The 18,818-nt window shown below is 21.6% G+C and overlaps 9 protein-coding genes across 9 annotated transcripts; 4 read left to right on the top strand and 5 right to left on the bottom strand.

Annotated features, from left to right (window-relative positions):
- Positions 1-1,122: 1,122 nt before the first annotated feature.
- DDB_G0271188 (hypothetical protein) lies at positions 1,123-2,494 on the top strand (the record flags this gene model as incomplete). The annotated part of the gene is made up of 3 exons (XM_640662.1): positions 1,123-1,206; positions 1,288-1,945; positions 2,037-2,494. The coding sequence occupies 3 exons, from the start codon at positions 1,123-1,125 to the stop codon at positions 2,492-2,494; spliced, it is 1,200 nt and encodes a 399-aa protein (XP_645754.1).
- Positions 2,495-2,969: 475 nt separating this feature from the next.
- DDB_G0271190 (hypothetical protein) lies at positions 2,970-3,869 on the bottom strand (the record flags this gene model as incomplete). The annotated part of the gene is made up of 1 exon (XM_640661.1): positions 2,970-3,869. The coding sequence occupies one exon, from the start codon at positions 3,867-3,869 to the stop codon at positions 2,970-2,972; it is 900 nt and encodes a 299-aa protein (XP_645753.1).
- A 17-nt stretch (positions 3,870-3,886) lies between these two features.
- Positions 3,887-4,605, bottom strand: DDB_G0271432 (hypothetical protein; the record flags this gene model as incomplete). Its single annotated transcript, XM_640660.1, has 2 exons — positions 3,887-4,173; positions 4,332-4,605. The coding sequence occupies 2 exons, from the start codon at positions 4,603-4,605 to the stop codon at positions 3,887-3,889; spliced, it is 561 nt and encodes a 186-aa protein (XP_645752.1).
- Positions 4,606-5,713: 1,108 nt separating this feature from the next.
- DDB_G0271430 (hypothetical protein) lies at positions 5,714-7,810 on the bottom strand (the record flags this gene model as incomplete). Its single annotated transcript, XM_640659.2, has 1 exon — positions 5,714-7,810. The coding sequence occupies one exon, from the start codon at positions 7,808-7,810 to the stop codon at positions 5,714-5,716; it is 2,097 nt and encodes a 698-aa protein (XP_645751.2).
- A 643-nt stretch (positions 7,811-8,453) lies between these two features.
- On the top strand, positions 8,454-9,666 carry DDB_G0271428 (hypothetical protein; the record flags this gene model as incomplete). Its single annotated transcript, XM_640658.1, has 4 exons — positions 8,454-8,576; positions 8,648-8,918; positions 9,071-9,165; positions 9,235-9,666. The coding sequence occupies 4 exons, from the start codon at positions 8,454-8,456 to the stop codon at positions 9,664-9,666; spliced, it is 921 nt and encodes a 306-aa protein (XP_645750.1).
- Positions 9,667-10,708: 1,042 nt separating this feature from the next.
- Positions 10,709-11,448, bottom strand: DDB_G0271426 (hypothetical protein; the record flags this gene model as incomplete). Its single annotated transcript, XM_640657.1, is given in 3 exon segments — positions 10,709-10,720; positions 11,115-11,395; positions 11,415-11,448. 3 exon segments carry the CDS (start codon positions 11,446-11,448, stop codon positions 10,709-10,711), a joined length of 327 nt encoding a protein of 108 aa, XP_645749.1.
- Positions 11,449-11,661: 213 nt separating this feature from the next.
- Positions 11,662-11,931, top strand: DDB_G0271192 (hypothetical protein; the record flags this gene model as incomplete). The annotated part of the gene is made up of 2 exons (XM_640656.1): positions 11,662-11,675; positions 11,808-11,931. The coding sequence occupies 2 exons, from the start codon at positions 11,662-11,664 to the stop codon at positions 11,929-11,931; spliced, it is 138 nt and encodes a 45-aa protein (XP_645748.1).
- Positions 11,932-12,137: 206 nt separating this feature from the next.
- On the bottom strand, positions 12,138-13,856 carry DDB_G0271424 (hypothetical protein; the record flags this gene model as incomplete). The annotated part of the gene is made up of 1 exon (XM_640655.1): positions 12,138-13,856. The coding sequence occupies one exon, from the start codon at positions 13,854-13,856 to the stop codon at positions 12,138-12,140; it is 1,719 nt and encodes a 572-aa protein (XP_645747.1).
- A 1,624-nt stretch (positions 13,857-15,480) lies between these two features.
- DDB_G0271422 (hypothetical protein) lies at positions 15,481-16,623 on the top strand (the record flags this gene model as incomplete). The annotated part of the gene is made up of 4 exons (XM_640654.2): positions 15,481-15,634; positions 15,714-15,948; positions 16,016-16,264; positions 16,599-16,623. The coding sequence occupies 4 exons, from the start codon at positions 15,481-15,483 to the stop codon at positions 16,621-16,623; spliced, it is 663 nt and encodes a 220-aa protein (XP_645746.2).
- Positions 16,624-18,818: the final 2,195 nt, after the last annotated feature.

The raw sequence follows: 18,818 nt of genomic DNA, 5'->3' as shown, positions 1-18,818 counted from the left end.
TTTTTTTTTTATTTTTTTTATTTTTTTTTTTTTAATTTTTTTTTTTCAAATCTCACACTGAAAATTTTTTGTAACCCATCATTTATTTATTTTCCTTCAACATCACCAGTTGTCGTTAATAAAGTATTTTCATCAAATAATGATAATATAAATAATAATAATAATTTAAATGCATCAATTGTTGCAAATTTATAATATATGGGAGAAAGAAAGAAAGAAAGAAAGAAAGAAAGAAAGAAAGAAAGAAACCACATAATCAAATTTGTACATTTATGTTCGTCAATGTTTAAATCATCCAGAGTTACGTGATGAAATCTATTGTCAAATCATTAAACAATTGACAGGTCATCCAGGTAAAAGAGAGAGAGAATAAAGCTTTAGAGGTTGGGAATTGTTATCACTTTGTTGTGGTGTTGTGGTTCATTTGCACCCGATATCAAGACTTTCAAAGTATGTTTCAAACTATTTACACTCTTTTAAATAAAGTAGAGATGATGATGATGGTTTCGCTAGTATTGTCTCTATAGGTTGGATGCACTCACTCAATTGGGTCCACATTCATTAACACCTGTGTAGATACAGAGATCGAAGCACTTGGTAAAAAGGTACCATTAAAAGTTCAATTCCTTTTCCCTGACGACATAGCAGAGGGGTGTTGATACCGATAGTGCCACAACTAGTGGTGAAATATTTTAGCAAATTTTCAAAAATCAAATACAACGACATTGTATTAGATTTGGTAGTGTTAATTCAGCATCAGTGATTGGAAAAATCAAGATTTTCAATCTTTTAATAATACATCAACAATATTCACCAAATACAAACACAATAACCAGTAGAACAAACTCAAAAATCACCACAAGAACAACAACAACAAACATATCCAACAACACAATCACCATCACAACCTCAAATCACTTCGGATTACATAAACAACAAATAAACAAATAAATAAATAAATAAAAAATTTTTAATTCATTGCTATAATAATAATAAGATTTTCTTTTTTTAATTTTTATTTTTTTTATTTTATTTTATTTTTTTTTATTTTTTTTTTATTTTTTTTTTTTTGAATCTTAACACCAAAATTTATTTTTTTTAAATCATTTCAAAATTTTTACAATGGATAATATAAATAAATATGATAACAAATGTTCAATACATAAAGAGTATGATATTAAATTGATTTGTTCAACCTGTAAGGTAGTTATTATTCTACATTTTAATAAATAAAAAAAAAGTAATTCTTACTAATTATTTTCATTCATATTATTACAATTATAACAGACAGTAGTATGTAATGATTGTATTGTTTCAGGTCATATTGGTCATAAATTTGATCATATAGATGTAGAGAATTCAAAAGCAATCTTTGAAGAATTCAAAAATAATCACCTTCAAAATTTAAATAACCAAATCGGTATCAATAATGAGCTATTGAAAGAATCAAATAATTTATTTAAATCATTAGAAGATAAACACACTGAAAATGTAAATACAATCACAGAAGAATTTAAAGAACTCTCCAAATTATTACAAATCATTGAAATTGATAAAATCAAACAATTAGTAACAATCTATGATGAAAATAAAGATACCAATACAAATATTTCAACCACTATACATGATAATTTAAATATTATTAATTTAATTACAAATAAATATAAAAATACAATAAATCAAATAAATATTGATGAAATCATTAATAATAATAAAAACAATAATAATAATAGTTATCAACATATTGAAATGTTAAAACATTGTCACCAATCACAACTATTAATAAAAGATAATCAAAATGTTAATAAAATCAAAGAATTAATGAATCAATATAAAAATGTAAATATTGTAAATAGTGAACAAGTTAAAAATTCAATTAAAGAAATATTTGAAATTAGAGATTCCCCCTCTATTACAAATGTAAAGGATCCAAAAAGAGTTACTGGTAAATATTTTGAAAAAATAAAACTACAATAATAATAATTGTGGTTTTGTTTATTTAAATTATTTTATTAATATTAAATTATTATATACAGTTTTAGGATATGAATATTTTTTTTATAAAAATGATTCTGTCATTCCAAAAGGTACTATTCGTGTAGCGATTGCACCAAGTGTTAAAACAATTGAAATAGGTTCAATTCCAACATCGGTTCAATTTTTACTATTACTTGATGGATTCAATATTCAACTAACAAAAGGTATGCTACCAGAATCAATTACATATCTGCTCGTTGGTGCAATTAAAAAACCATTATTAAAAGGTTCAATACCAAATTGTGTTTCCAATTGGTTTTTATTAGATGGATTTAATCAAGAAAAAAGTGAAATACCACAATCAGTTAATTTATACCTTTTTGATACTCCTTTAACAAATTTCCCATTTGAAACTTTTGTTTACAGAACTCCAAAATATAAACAACAACTCACTCATCCAAAGGTGAAAAATTGTGATGTTACCATGTTAGGTTGGGAACCAAAAATTGAACTTTAAAAAAAATTTATTAATAAATCGGTTAAGTCAAAAAATCTTTAAAATTCCACACTTTTTATTTATTATTTTATTATTTTTTAAGCTTATTTGAAAAGTGTAATATTGATATTTGGTTTGAATGTTTTTAAAATTACATAAAAAATAAATTTAAAAGAAATTAAAAAAATGATAAATAAAGAAAAAGCTAAAAACTATTTGAAAAAAAAATAATAAAAAATTAAAATATTATTAATTTTTGCAGTGTGTTTATTCAATTTTTATTTTTATTTTTTTTTGGGGCTTTTGGACTGATGAAGAGTTTTTGAAAAATGTCACGTTCATATTTATAGTTATTCTTTATTACTATTTTGAAATATAGACTATTAATATTAATTAATTCTTCAAATATTAATGAATATAATGGTAATTTAAAAATATTATTTAATATTAAATTAAATATGAATTTTAATTGTTTTGATTCTTTGAATTTAATTCTTTAATGTCTAATTGATGTAAATGGTGATGGAAATATGTTATCAAATAGATATAGATTAATTGAAATAGGTTCTTTATGTACTTGACTACCATCAGCACCACCAGCACCACCACTTGGTTTTAATGAGTAAACAATGAAATCACTATCATATAAATATTTAATTGATTTATTATTTAATAATTTTGAAATGTATTGATCCATACAATCAAATTCAATTCTTTCGATTGATGTATTTAATTCTGAAAATAATGGTTTAAATGAATTTGAAAATGATTCTGCAGTTTCATTTATTTTATTAACAAAAGCTTGAGGTTCACCATAATCATAATAAGTATCATAATCAATTGGATGTTTTTCTGTATTAATGGATGTTATTTTTAAATTCTTTAAATATTTACTTGTAATGATTGAATTTACCATTTGATTTAATTCTGATTTGATATTATCTGAATTACCAAAATCAGATTTTATACATTTGAAACTAAAATATCCCATTTCTTTCGATAGATTGGATAATATTTGAAATGAATTGATTGAAAATGTAATTGAATGTAAATTTTCAAATTGATTAACTTTGATTAAATGACGTGGTTCAACAAAATCAGAATATTCTTCACGTCCAATTTGTACTATAATTGATTTAACTTGTTGACCTGAATTATCTGGATCAAATAATGCTGAATAATTGACATGTGTTGGAATAGCATTAAGAAAGGTCCCATCATAAAATATATTTATACTTTTGAATATTTTGAATATCTTTACTGCTTCTCTATCCTCACCTATATTTGTATCAAAACCTACAATTGATAAATTATTAAAATATATTTCAGTACATTTCTTATTACTTTTATCCTCCTCCTCCTCTTCAGAGTTTGTATTATAACCATCGATTACCATAAAATCATAATTTTTTTCTAATATTTTAAATCAATTTGATATGATTTCTGAATTTTCATTTGATACACATGTATCCTAAATAAAATTTCATCTAGATTCTCTTCATCATAACCAGTATCAACATTAACAACAATTCTATTATAAAGTAATTGATTATTTTCAAATTTATTTTTAATATCTTTAAAATTATCAATTGTAATCTTATATAAAAATAAATTGAATTTAAAATAATCATTGATTATTGATTCTTTGATTTTTATAATTGAAAACTCTTTATTAAAACTAATTTTATTATGATTATCTTCTTTGTTTTTAGAAATTAAATTATTTTTATCATATTGATTTCGATTATTATAATTTTCAATAAATGATTTATTACTAATATTATTAATGTTTAACCAATGTTCAAATAATTTATTATCAATAATATTATTTGATATTGTTAATGATATAAAATTATACCACTTTTTTGAACTAATATATAATTTAATATTTCATTTCTATTTAAATAAAATTTATTAATTTTATATTGATTACTAGTATTGTGATTATTATTGTTATTATTATTATTATTATTATTATTATTATTATTATTATTATTATTATTATTATTATTATTATTATTGTTGATTAATAAATAATCGATTAAAGATTTTAAAATTCCAAAATCAATAATTTCTTGAAATATTTTATTATTATTATTATTATCTGTTTTAATTTTTTTATTTGTTGACATTATTATTTGTTTTAAAAATTATAAAGAGTATGTTTTGAATAAAAAACTTATTTTTTTTTTGTTTGCCAAACTTTTAGAAATTTTTATTTTATTTTTTTTTTATATTTTATTTTTATTAAATTTTATGCAAGCGGGTTTGTTGATTTATTATTAATAATGTTATTTGATATTGTTAATGATATAAAATTATCACTTTTTTGAAACTAATATATAATTAAATATTTCATTTCTATTCAAATAAAATTTACTAATTTTATATTGATTAATATTATTTACTAATTTTATATTATTAGAAGTATAATTATTATTATTATTACTATTATTATTATAGTTATTATTATTATTATTATTATTATTATTATTTTTGCTGGTTAATTTTTTTATTTGTTGACATTATTATTTGTTTAAATTATAAAGAGTGAGTTAATTTAAACAAATAATAATGTCAAAAGAGGTTAATTTTTTTTTTTTGAAAATTTTTCGTTCGAGATTAAAAAATAAAATAAAAAAATAAAAAAAAAAAATAAATAAATAAACAAAATATGCAGCAAAAAAATAAATAATCAACAATATATCACACAACAACAATAAAGTAAAGGAAATAGTAGATAGTATTGGTAATAGTTCCACCACCACCACCACCACTAACTGTAATGAAATGATTGGACATAAAAAGAGATAAATTTTAGCATATAGTTTTTTATTTTAAGGGGATATGCCCATTTTCAAAAAATGACGGGGAACCTATGACCCTGTGTGCACACCAATAAACAACATTTAAATTTTTAAACCATTTAAATTTAAAATTCATTCATCAACTTCCATGGAAGTCTGCCAACTATTCATGCTGTACCATCAATCAACTACTGGAAATAAATCAAGTAGTTGTGATGGTGGTGGTAAAACGTCAAATACAGGACTACACACTATTTATCAAATAAGTAGAAATAGATTCACCTCCACATTTCTTTCCATCCTTTGAAATTAAAATAAATATATAAATAAAATAATATAACCAACCTTGATACTTAAAAATGAATTATAGAAATAAAAAAAAAATTATTATTATAATAATAAAATCCCATACAATTAATGAGAAGAACCTGATTTATTTTCGATAATTTTTTTTTGGGGTTTCATTTCTAACTATCTTCTTTATTACTGTTGTGAAATATGGATTATCAATATTATTTAATTCTTGAATATACCTTTCATTAATTTTAATTTCATTTTTATCTTTGATTTTAATTTTAATTTTATTTTCAATTTCAATTTTAATTTTAAATTCTTTTAAATTTATATTATTTAATTTTTGTTTTTGTTGTTCTTGTTGTTGTTGTTGTTCTTGTTGATGTTGTAGTTGTATTGAAATATTATTTATTAAATTTTTAAATTCTTTAACAAATTCACCAATTAATTTACTTTTATTTAATACAAATATTAATGAATATAATTGTAATTTAAAAATATTATTTAATATTAAATTAAATACTGGTTTGATTTGTTTTGATTCTTTGAAATTAATTTTATAATGTCTAATTGATGTTAATGGTGATGAAAATATATTTTCAAATAAATATTGATTAATTGAAATAGGTTCTTTATGCATTTGCTTCATACTACCACTACCACTATCATTTTGTTTTAATGAATAAACAATGAAATCACTATTATATAAATATAAATATTTAATTGATTTATTATTTAATAAATTTGAAAATGTATTGATATTTAATAAACCACAACAATCAAATTCAATTCTTTCAATTGATGTATTTAATTCTGAAAATAATGGTTGAAATGAATTTGAAAATTGTTCTATAATTTCATTTATTTTGTTTGCAAAAAATTCAAGACCACCACCACCAGGAAGAGATAAATAATAGTGAGCGTAATCTTGGAAATTAATTGGATATTGTTCAAAATTGATTGATGTTATATTTAAATTCTTTAAAGATTCACTTGTAGCGATTGAAAAGACCATTTCGATTAATTCTGATTTGACATCTCCAGTAAAACTTGAATATGCATTTCCATCATAGAATCCATAAAAGCCCATTTCTTTAGATATCTCTGATAATAATAGAATTGAATTTATTGGTATTGTAATTGAATGTAAATTTTCAAATTGATTAACGTTGATCAAATGGAGTGGTTCAACAGACTCTTTATTACCATGTTTACTTTGTACTTTAATTGATTCAACTTGTTGACCTGAATTATCTGGATCGAATAATACTGAATAATTGGCATGCGCTTGATAATTATCAACATCATCTGACCCATCATATATTATATGTTTACTTTTGAAATTTTTGAATATCTTTAATGTTTCATCATTACCTATACTAATATTAAAACCAGAAATTGATAAATTATTTATTAAAAATAATTCAGTACATTTCTTACCACCATGATCATCCTCCTCCTCCAACTCTTCATATTTTGCACTATAACCATCCTCCAACCAAAAATCAAAATTTAATTCTAATATTTTAAATAAATTTGATACGATTTCTGAATTTTCATTTGATACATATTCATTTATTTCAAATAAAGTATTATTACCACTAGTTTTAAGATTAACTACAATTCTATTATATAGTAATTGGTTATTTTCAAATTTATTTTTAATTTCTTTAAAATCATCAATTGTAATATCATCTAAAAATAAATTGAATTTAAAATAATCATCGATTATTGATTCTTTGATTTTTATAATTGAAAACTCTTTATTAAAACTAATTTTATTTTGTTTATCTTCTTTGTTATTAAAAACTGTATTATTTCGTTTTTGATTATAATAATTTGGTTTTTCATTTTTAATATTAAAAATTAAATTATTTTTATCATATTGATTTTGATTATTATAATTTTCAATAAATGATTTATTATTATTATTATTATTATTATTAATTTCTAACCAATTTTCAAATGATTTATTATTAATTATATTATTTGATATTGTTAATGATATAAAATTATACCACTTTTTTGAAACTAATATATAATTTAATATTTCATTTCTATTTAAATAAAATTTATTAATTTTATATTGATTACTATTAGTATTATTATTATTATTATTATTATTATTTTTATTTTTGCTGATTAATAAATAATTGATTATAGGTCTTAAAATTTCAAAATCAATAACATCTTGAAATATTTTATTATCTGTTTTAGTTTTTTTATTTTTTGACATTATTTTTTGTTTAAGTTGTTATATTTTTTTTTTGGTTGATAACAGCATTCAAATTGGACAACCAAAAAAAAAAAAAAAATAAAATAAAAAAAAAAAATAAAAAAATAAAAAAAAAAAAAAAATCACAATTTTCTTTTTTTTTTCTAATTTTATTTTTTATTGATAAAAACGAATGAATGGTAAATAATTTTAAAGGTGATTTTTAAGATATTTTTAAGATATTTAAAAATGCCTTTAAAATTTATTTTGATTTAAAAAGTAAAATAAAAAATTCAAAAAACAGAATGATTACATTCATTTTTTTTAATTTTTATATCATTTTGTGTATTTTTGAGTGCTCTATTTATCTATACTTAATTCATATTAAGAATTAATAAATTTAAATTATTGTTTGTAAAAAAAAAAAAAAAAAAAATGAAAAATAAAATGAAAATTTTTTTGGGTGTCCAATTTGAATGTTTTTATCAATATTTTTTTTTTTTTTTTTTTTTTTCATTTTAATTTATTAATTCAAACATTCAAATTCACATTTTTTAAAAAAAAAAAAAAAAAAATATATATATATATATTTAACAATTAATTCAACCAAATTAATTTTATTCTTTTTTAAAATCTATCACCCATTGTTGGGTGTCCAATTTGAATGTTATCATCAAATAGAAGTGAAAACGATGATCAAGATTTCGAAGATAGTTTCGTATATGAAGAAGATGATGATAAAGAAGAAGAAGATACACCTAAATTAAGTTTTGGTGCAAATTTTTTGGTATGTATCACTTATCAAAAAAAAATTAAAATAATTTAATATTTATTTATTTATTTTTTTTTTAAAAAAAGGCAAAACATGGGCATATTGAAGGTCAAGGATTAGGTAAAGAACAAGATGGTAGAAATGATTTAATTAAAGTTGATAGATTTCAAAGTACAAAAGGACTTGCATTTGCAGAGAAAGATTTACCAGAATTTTATAGACAAACTGAACATATATTAGAGGATGAGGATCTTGGTTTTCCATCAAAACAAATATTTGAATGGATAAATTGTAATAGTGAATGTTATAATCCATGGGAAGGATTTTCAGTTGATCATACCCTTGTTAAATTTGTTGGTAAGGTTCAATAACAGATAAACCAATAAGAGGTCATTGTTCAGAAGAGTTATTAGGGGAATTAGATCAACATAAAAATGCATTGGATACTTTAGATTCAAAGAGATTCTATGTTGCAAGAAACAAATCAAATCCTTATGAATCAATTAAAGGTTCAATCTTTATTAATAGATCTGCTGTTAAAATGGCAAATATTGATAAATTGGCTGATTTATTAACACCAATTATACCTGTACTTGGTAAACCAGTAAGTAAAAAATAATAATTTATTTTGTTTTTTTTGGTTTTTTTTTACTAATTTTAATTTATTTTTTAGAGAGATTTTATTTATTTTGGTAATGTTTTTGCAGGACCTGTTGGATTTACAGAATATGTTTATTGGAAGAAAACTAGAGGTAAAATTAAGGGTGAAGAAGGTTTAGATTTAGATGATGTTGTAAAAGGATTTGGATTTACAATTAAAGGGCAATGTGATTGGAATGTTGAGAAATTTTCAAAACAAATTCCAATTGATAACTTTTTGAAAGAGTATGGTTTAGATGATACAGGTAACATTTTAAAGAGTGAAAATATTATAGATTTCTCAAATAAAGTTTTCTGTAATACCAATGGATTGGGCTTAAAAAATTATTATTATTATTATTACTATTACACATATTATATTATATTATATTATATTATTTTATTTTATTTTATTTTATTTATTGTATTATTGTTATTCTATATTCATCTTTTTATGTGTATATGAGTTGGTGTATGTTTATGTAAAAAAAATATGACAAAAACTATTAAAAAATAAGAAATATCTGATAAAATCAATAAAAAAATTATAAATTGCGTAATTTTATTATTTTATAATTAAATTTATTAATTTCTTTTTTCCCCTGATGAGTTTTCCAAACCATTCATTTTTAGCCTAGCAAAACGGGTGTAATTGGTTTCCAGTAAGATTTTTTTTGAAGTTTTATCTGGATTTCTAAAATTGCTTGCATTGTGGTAATATTTTTAAATATATGGTCAAATACTTTCAAAATTTTAGTTCTCTAAAATTTGATCAGAATTGATTCATTTTATATTACCAACCCAAACAATGGCCCCGCCCTTTGATTTACTTTAATCTGTAATATCATATGGTGAACCAAACAACGATATCTTATCATTTGAGAGATCTCAACGGTCTTATCATTTGAGGGTGGTATCTCAACGATATATTATCATCGGAGAGGTATCGCTTACATAATCATCTACATTTTTATTAAAGAAACTCCCTTTTTTTTAATTTTTCTTTTAGAAATCCAGTAATAAAACTTCAATCTAAACTTTTTTTACTTTAATAGTTATTTAAATGTTTCTTAGTTTAATATTTTAAAAAGGGTTTTCGCAACCATTAAAAAATTACCATTAGTTTATTACTACTTTTTTTTTTAATTAATAATATTATTTTTATTATTATTATTATAATTATTATTATAGTTATTATTATTTACCATTTAAATTTATAAAAAAATTCTTTTTTTTTTTTTTTTTTTTTATTTTTATTTTTTTTTTTTGTTACAATTAAGCAACCATAAAAAACCTATATCTAAACTTTTTAATAGTATTAAACTTTTAATATTGATTAGATTGATATGTTAGATTTATTAAATTTTTTTTTTTTTTTTTTAATTTAAAAAAGATTACATTGGAAAAACTATATGTATTTGCTTAAAGTTATATTTATTTTTTATTTGTTATTTCTTTGTTAAAAATGATTTTTTAATTTTTTTTTTTTTTACTATTTATACTAAATATTATTTCAATTTCTATTAATTAAAAAAGGAAAATTTCCATTTTAATTAAATCCGATTTCCCAAAAAAAAAATAAAAAATAATAAAAAAAAAATTAAAAGTAATAAAAATTACCATATCTGAAATAATTTTTTAAAATACCAAAAATGGGATAAAAGTGATCTTTTTTTTTTTTTTCCTTTTTTATTTAACCCCTTACTTATATTCTATTTTAACTTTTTTGATGTTAAAATGTAAAGTTCTTTTTTGATTATTTTATTTTTATTTTAAATTTAATAAAATAAAATAAAAAAAAAAAAACAAATGTTGTGATTAACATATGAACATGTAATTGATTAACTCCACTCCTTTCTTTTTTTTTTTTTTTTTTTTTTCATTTTTTTTATTTTTTTTTATTTTTAAAGAAACTTCTTTTTGATTTTGTTTTTGTTTTTGTTTTTCAATTTGTTGAGCTTTAATTGGATTTTGTTGAGGTTTTTTAAGTTTAATATCTTCATCGGGTGAAGATTCCTCTTCTTCTTTGTCTTGTTCTTCGCCATGATGATGATCATCATCATGGTCATCATCACCCATTTCACTACCACTATCATCATCATCATCATTTTCAATTTCAATTGCATTTGCATTTGCAGAATCAGCATCTTCACTTTCATCCTCTTCATAGAAACAAGCAATATTCCAACTTTTAACTAAAATCATGAGAAATACTACCTAAATAATGATTATTTCTTGATATTGCCATACTTTCAATTGGGAATGTTGAATTTTCACCAACTACACCTAATAATTTCTCTAGTCTTACACCAATAAAACGAATGATACCATATTAAAACGAATGATACCAATAAAAAAAAAAATATTGAAAGATGGTATTCAATTTTAATTTTTATCTTTTTTTTATTTATTTATTCTTTTTATTTATTTATTTATTTATTTATTTATTATTATATATATTATGGTGCAGCACGAGTAGTTGGTTAGTCACTAGTGGTGGATGGTGTAGCATGGGTGGTTGATGAACCAGTAGTGGTGATGGTAATACAGCATGAGTAGTTTGTGAAACAGTAGTTGATGGAGCAGTTGTGGTTGATGGTACAGTAGTGGTGATGGTAATACAGCAAGAGTAGTTGATGAACCAGTAGGGGCTGATGATTCAGCACCAGTAGTTGATGGAGCAGTTGTGGTTGATGGTACGGCATGGGTAGTTGGTTTACCTGTTGAATGAATTTTATGTTTAATTGGTTTAAAAATTGATTCAGCATCAAGATTGTTTTGATTTTTAATTGAAAAGTTTTTTGTTTTAGTATTTGATTGAGTGTTATAATTTTTATATTTTTTTAACCATTAATATTAACCGTTTTCTCTATTACTGTTGTGAAATATGGATTTTTTAAATTTTTTAATTCTTGAAAATATTGATTATATTTAATTTTAAAATAATTTTATTTTAATTTTAATTTTAATTTTAATTTCTTTTAAATTTAAATTTTGTATTTCCTGTGGTTGTTGTTCTTGTTCTTGTTTTTCTTGTTGTTCTTGTTGTGGTTTTTGTATTAGTGTTGAAATTTTTTTTATAAATTTTCCATATTCTTTAACAAATTTCTCAATTAATTCGTTTTTATTTAATACAAATATTAATGAATATAGTTGTAATTTAAAAATATTATTTAATATTAAATTAAATATTAATTCGAGTTCATTTGATTTTTTGAAGCAAAATCCATAATGTTTAATTGATGTTTGTGGTGATGAAAATATATTTTCAAATAGAAATTGATTAATACTACAATAACTTCCACCACCAGTTTGTTTAAATGAATAAACAATAAAATCACTATCATATAAATATAAATATTTAATTGATTTATTATTTAATAAATTTGAAAATGTATTGATATTTAATATACCACCACAATCTAATTCAATTCTTTCAATTGATGTATTTAATTCTGAAAATAATGGTTTAAATGATTTTGAAATTGATTCTTTAATTTGATTTATTTTATCAATATTCATTTTAAAAATAACGTATTGTGAACATACTGATGATATTTTTAAATTCTTTAAAGATTCACTTGTAATGAATGAATTGATCATTTGATTTAATTCTGATTCCATATTTTTCGAATTACCTGGATATTTATTATTCATATCAAATTTATTGAATCCCATTTTTTCAGAAAAGCCTGATAATATTTGAAATGAATCCATTGGTATTGTGATTGAATGTAAATTTTCAAATTGGTAAACTTTAATTAAATGATGTGGTTCAACAAACTGTTTATTACCACTTTCATTTTTAACTTTAATCGATTCAACTTGTTGGCCTGAATTATCTGGATCAAATATCTTTGAATAATTGACATTTGTTGGACAACAAGACCCATCATAAATTATCTTTTTACTTTTGAAAATTTGGAATATCTTCGATGTTATACCCTCATAACCAGAAATCGATAAATTATTTAAATATATTTCAGTACCTTCAGATATTGGAATATAGCACTTGTCCAACTTAAAATCAGAATTTAATTCTAATATTTTAAATAGATTTGGTATGATTTCTGAATTTTCATTTGATACATATTCATTTATATTTAATAAAATTTTTTTATTACCACCAGAATTAGTTTTAAGATTAACAACTATTCTTTTATAATCTAATTGATTATTTTCATATTTATCTTTAATTTCTTTAAAATAATTAATTGTAAAATTATCTAAAAATAAATTGAATTTAAAATAATCATTGATTATTGATTCTTGGATTTTTATAATTGAAAACTTTTTATTAAAATTAATTTTCTTTTTATCATATTGAATTTGATTATTATTATTTTTAGTATATGATTTTTTTGTATAATTAATTTCTAACCAATGTTCAAATGATTTATTATCAATAATATTATTTGATATTGTTAATGATATAAAATTATACCACTTTTTTGAAACTAATATATAATTGAATATTTCATTTCTATTTATTAAAATTTTTTTAATTTTATATTGATTTGCATTATTATTATTATTTGTTTTATTGTTTTTGCTGATTAATAAATAATCGATTAAAGATCTTAAAATTTCATTATCATTAGTATTTGAAAATATTTTATTACTATTATCTGTTTTAATTTTTTTATTTGTTAACATTTTTATTTGTTTTAAGAATAAGTTTTTAAAAAAAAGTTTAATTTTTTTTTTTTTTTTAACCTTTTTTTTTTTTTTAACCTTTTTTTTTTTTTTTTTTTTTTGATGGATAATTCTCCATAAATCTTAAAAGCCAAAAATTTTTTTTTTTTTTTATTATTTTTTTTCAAATTTTAATGAATATAATTGTAATTTAAAAATATTATTTAATTTTTTCACTACAACTGGGATAAAAAAAATCTTCTCATTTTCATCGAACAATGTTGTAGGGAATTTTCAATAAAATTTCACTACAGTAGCGTAGTGAATTTTATTATTTAATTTCACTACAGTAGCGTAGTGAAAAAAAAAAATCACTGACCCTAAATTTTTTTTTTTTCAAAAAACAAATAAAGTTTATTAAATTATTATCTTTTATTTGATTATTAGTTCTATATAAGTTTTTTTATTTTTTTTTTTTTTTATTTAATTTTTTTTTTTTTTTATTTAATTTTTTTTTTTTTTTTTGCGCCAAAACTTTTTTTTTTTTTCCCCAACAAAACTTTTTTTTTTTTTTTTTTTTTTTTTTTTTATTTTCATTTTCCCAAAATGAAACAAGATAAAATAAATGAAATTATAAATTATTTAAAATTTATTGAAGATAATAATTTTGAAAATACTAAACATAAAAATTATAAATTTTTACATGATGAGTAAATATTTTTCCTTACAATAACACAATCATTTTTTAAATTCTGACCAATAAAAAACAGAAACAGAAAAGAAAAATTATTTAGAATTGAAAAAAAAGTCATGAATTGTGGCGGAGATAGAAATATATCAAAAGAAGTGTGTTTAGAAGTAATTAATGATTATAGAATCACAGCAAAGAAAAATGCACCTTTAAAGCAAATTTAAAGAAAAGTTGATTTAAATTGGATTTAAATTGAATTTAAAGCCGCGTTTAAAAAATTCATTTTTAAGGTAATTTTTAAGGTAATTTTTAAGATATTTAAAAATGCCTTTAAAATTTGCTTTAAAATAAATTTTTAAGCAATTTTAAAGGTGATTTTAAAGGTGATTTTAAAGGTGATTTTTAAGGTAATTTTTAAGATAATTTTTAAGATATTTAAAAATACCTTTAAAATTTATTTTAAATTAATTTTAAATAGGATTTAAAGTAGATTTAAAGTAGATTTAAAGTGAATTTAAATTTCCTTTAAACATAAATTTAAGGTTTTTAATAAAAAAGATCTAATTTTAGAACAAAAAAATGGGGATAAAATATTCTATCATTTTTAAATTTTTCATCAAAGCAATCAAATGGTGTAATGGTTGATGAGACTACCCTTTGATAGAGGGTCGGGGGATCGAATCCCTTTTGGTAATTTTTGAAAAATTAAAAAAAAATTTTAAAAAATTTATCCGTTAAATAACGGCTTCGAACTCAGGACCTCGCTTTTAAAGCCATTAAAATAACCCTTCAGCTTAAATGATAAGCCTATAAATAAATATTAAATAAGGTGATTTTAAAGTAACCTTAAAAATTACCTTTAAAATTACCTTTAAAATTGCTTTAATTCAGGACTTTAAAGCAAATTTAAATTTAATTTAAAGCGAATTTAAAGGTGGTTTTTTCTTCGCTGTGATGGTATCACTCTGGGAAGAAATGCATAAAGGTCATATAGGAAGAGATGCAACCTATGGGAACTACAAGACTAAATATTATAATATGGGATTGTATTCTTTTGTATCTGATGCAGTAGATACGTGTGACATTTGCCAACGAAATAGAATAAAAGGTTTGGTATCAATCATTTTTATATGATGTTTTGTAACTTTTATATTAAAACTCTTTTAATAATTTAAATAAATTAATAGGTATAACAAAGGATTTTGCTCCAATTGTAGATACCGAGGAATACTCAAGATTGGTTTATGATTTAACATCAATTAAAGGTGAACATAAAGAAAAAGTTACATACGATGATGATAATGAAAAGATACTAACTAAACTAGATGATCTTATCCAATATGACTCTGTACAACCGTACGACACCGATGTTGTTTACATTATTCTATGCATAGATTCTTTTACAAAATTTGCTACTGGAAGGTATTTATTTTTTATTTATTAATTTATTAGTTTTCTTTTTTTATTTTAATTATCATTTATTTTTTAGATGTTTGACAACAAAGAGAACAGTTCCCATATACAATTTTTTGGCTCTCACGTACTTTGGCAAACCTGTGAAAGTATGGCACTGCGATAATGGACGTGAATTTAAAAACAAAGTCCAAAAAGAATTCCTAAAACTTTTTCCAGGCTCCAAGTCAGCACATGGAGCTCCTCGTACACCAACAACTCAAGGTATGGTAGAAAGATTGAATCGAACTATCAAGGAGAGGATCTCAAAATTAAAACAACAAGAGTATGATATTGTGAACAATATAAATTATCGATATCACAGCAAAGAAAAATGCACCTTTAAAGCAAATTTAAAGAAAAGTTGATTTAAATTGGATTTAAATTGAATTTAAAGCCGCGTTTAAAAAATTCATTTTTAAGGTAATTTTTAAGGTAATTTTTAAGATATTTAAAAATGCCTTTAAAATTTGCTTTAAAATAAATTTTTAAGCAATTTTAAAGGTGATTTTAAAGGTGATTTTAAAGGTGATTTTTAAGGTAATTTTTAAGATAATTTTTAAGATATTTAAAAATACCTTTAAAATTTATTTTAAATTAATTTTAAATAGGATTTAAAGTAGATTAAAAGTAGATTTAAAGTGAATTTAAATTTCCTTTAAACATAAATTTAAGATTTTTAATAAAAAAGATCTAATTTTAGCACAAAAAAATGGGGATAAAATATTCTATCATTTTTAAATTTTTCATCAAAGCAATCAAATGGTGTAATGGTTGATGAGACTACCCTTTGATAGAGGGTCGGGGGATCGAATCCCTTTTGGGTAATTTTTGAAAAATTAAAAAAAAAATTTTAAAAAATTTATCCGTTAAATAACGGATTCGAACTCAGGACCTCGCTTTTAAAGCCATTAAAAAGGTAATTTTAAAGGTAATTTTAAAGGTAATTTTTAAGGTGATTTTAAAGTAACCTTAAAAATTACCTTTAAAATTGCTTTAATTCAGGACTTTAAAGCAAATTTAAATTTAATTTAAAGCGAATTTAAAGGTGGTTTTTTCTTTGCTGTGATGTTTATTAATTAATCATTTATAAATAAATTTTAGTTTTCTTGATGGTACTTCTAGGTCTCTTTCTGAACTATTAAAACAAGCTTTGTATGATTACAATAATACAAAAACAAGAACAATTAAAATGACACCATCTCAAGCTGTTGGTATTGTTCCTTTGTTTATTAATGTTCAATCAGAACAAGACTCTCAATCAATTGGTGTTTCAGATGTTTCAAAAGAAGAAAGAACAGCTATTATTCTTGAAAATCTCACAAGTTACCAAAATCAATGGAATTCAAAACCACCAAAGGGATTGAAAGTTGGTGATACTGTACTCTTTCTAGAAATTAAAAAAAATAATGTAAGTAATTAAAACATAAAGATTAATAATATATGAAACAGTAATAATTAACAAATTTTATATTTAATTCTAATAGAAAATATTGATTTTGTGTAAAATTCATAAGGTAATACAGGAAGACACTAAACAACTTTATAAACTTGAATTTTTGGAAGATGGAATCAATAGCCTTCAAAAAAAAGGTTTATACTCTGGTTTTGTAGGAGGTAACAAGTTGGTTCTTTATAAACAATCAACAGTTGATATTTTTAGAACATCGCCAAACATACAAAAAGATATTGATTCTTTTACTTCTGGTCTTTATTTAAATAATGATGGGAAAGTTATTGAATTTTTGGTTCAGTTTATTAAAAATCTTGGTAAGGATTTATCCAATTTCAACTTGCATCAATTGGTAACACAAAATGATCCATTTAGGGTTTTGGAAGATGCTATTAACAATCCATCAAATATTCCACCTATCATTAACGATAATCCATTTCAACACAAACTCAATAATGAAATGGAACAAGAAGAAATACTCCCATTTTTAAATAATAATCTAACAGCGCCAAATTTAATGAATTGTTTGAGAAAGGATATGAATTTAAAAGATTAAAAGAAATAGTTACCTCAAGTGCAAATAATACCATCGTATACTATACCACAATCTGGTAATGGTATAGTGGTATAGTAACAACTGTTCAGAGGCCGTCCTCCCGTCCTACCAATTGTTAATAAACCTCCTTTAAAATCACATTCTAAACCATCCAAATCACCTCTCAAATCACCATCCATTTCACCTTCCAATTCACCATTTAAATCACCATTAAAATCACCTTCCAAATCACCATTTAAATCACCTTCCAAATCACCATCCATTTCACCTTCCAATTCACCATTTAAATCACCTTCCAATTCACCTTTTAAATCACCATTTAAATCACCTTCCAAATCACCATCAATAGGAAAAATCGTTAATGTGATACCTTCAAAAAAAGTTGCAAAAACAAAGTTAACAAGGACACAAAAATTAGAACTTGATTTGGTTGCAATTAATAGAAGGGGGTATGGGGAAATTAGAAAATAAAAACAAGTGGCCAAATCAAAAAAACAAAAAAAACACAAATCAACACAAAAAATTAAAAAAAAAAAAAAAAATTAAAAATTAAAAAAAAAAAAAAATTGAAAAAAATAAAAAAAAATTACATTTGTTAAAAAAAATAAAAAAAAATAAAAAAAAATAAAACTTAAAAAAAATTGAAAAAACAAAATAAAAAAAAAAAATTGAAAAAACAAAATAAAAAAAAATTTCAAAAAAAAAGAATGATCGAAGAATTAATAGATTCGATAAAACTCTTAAGAAATTTAGCCATTGAATATGGCAATGAAGAATAGTTAGATTCAGAGGAAAATTTGACTAAATTCCTCGAAAAAGCAGCCAAAGTAC

Source organism: Dictyostelium discoideum (genome assembly GCF_000004695.1).
Source record: "Dictyostelium discoideum AX4 chromosome 2 chromosome, whole genome shotgun sequence".
Classification (NCBI taxonomy): Eukaryota; Evosea; class Eumycetozoa; order Dictyosteliales; family Dictyosteliaceae; genus Dictyostelium; species Dictyostelium discoideum.
This window is presented reverse-complemented; position numbering and strand designations above follow the sequence as displayed.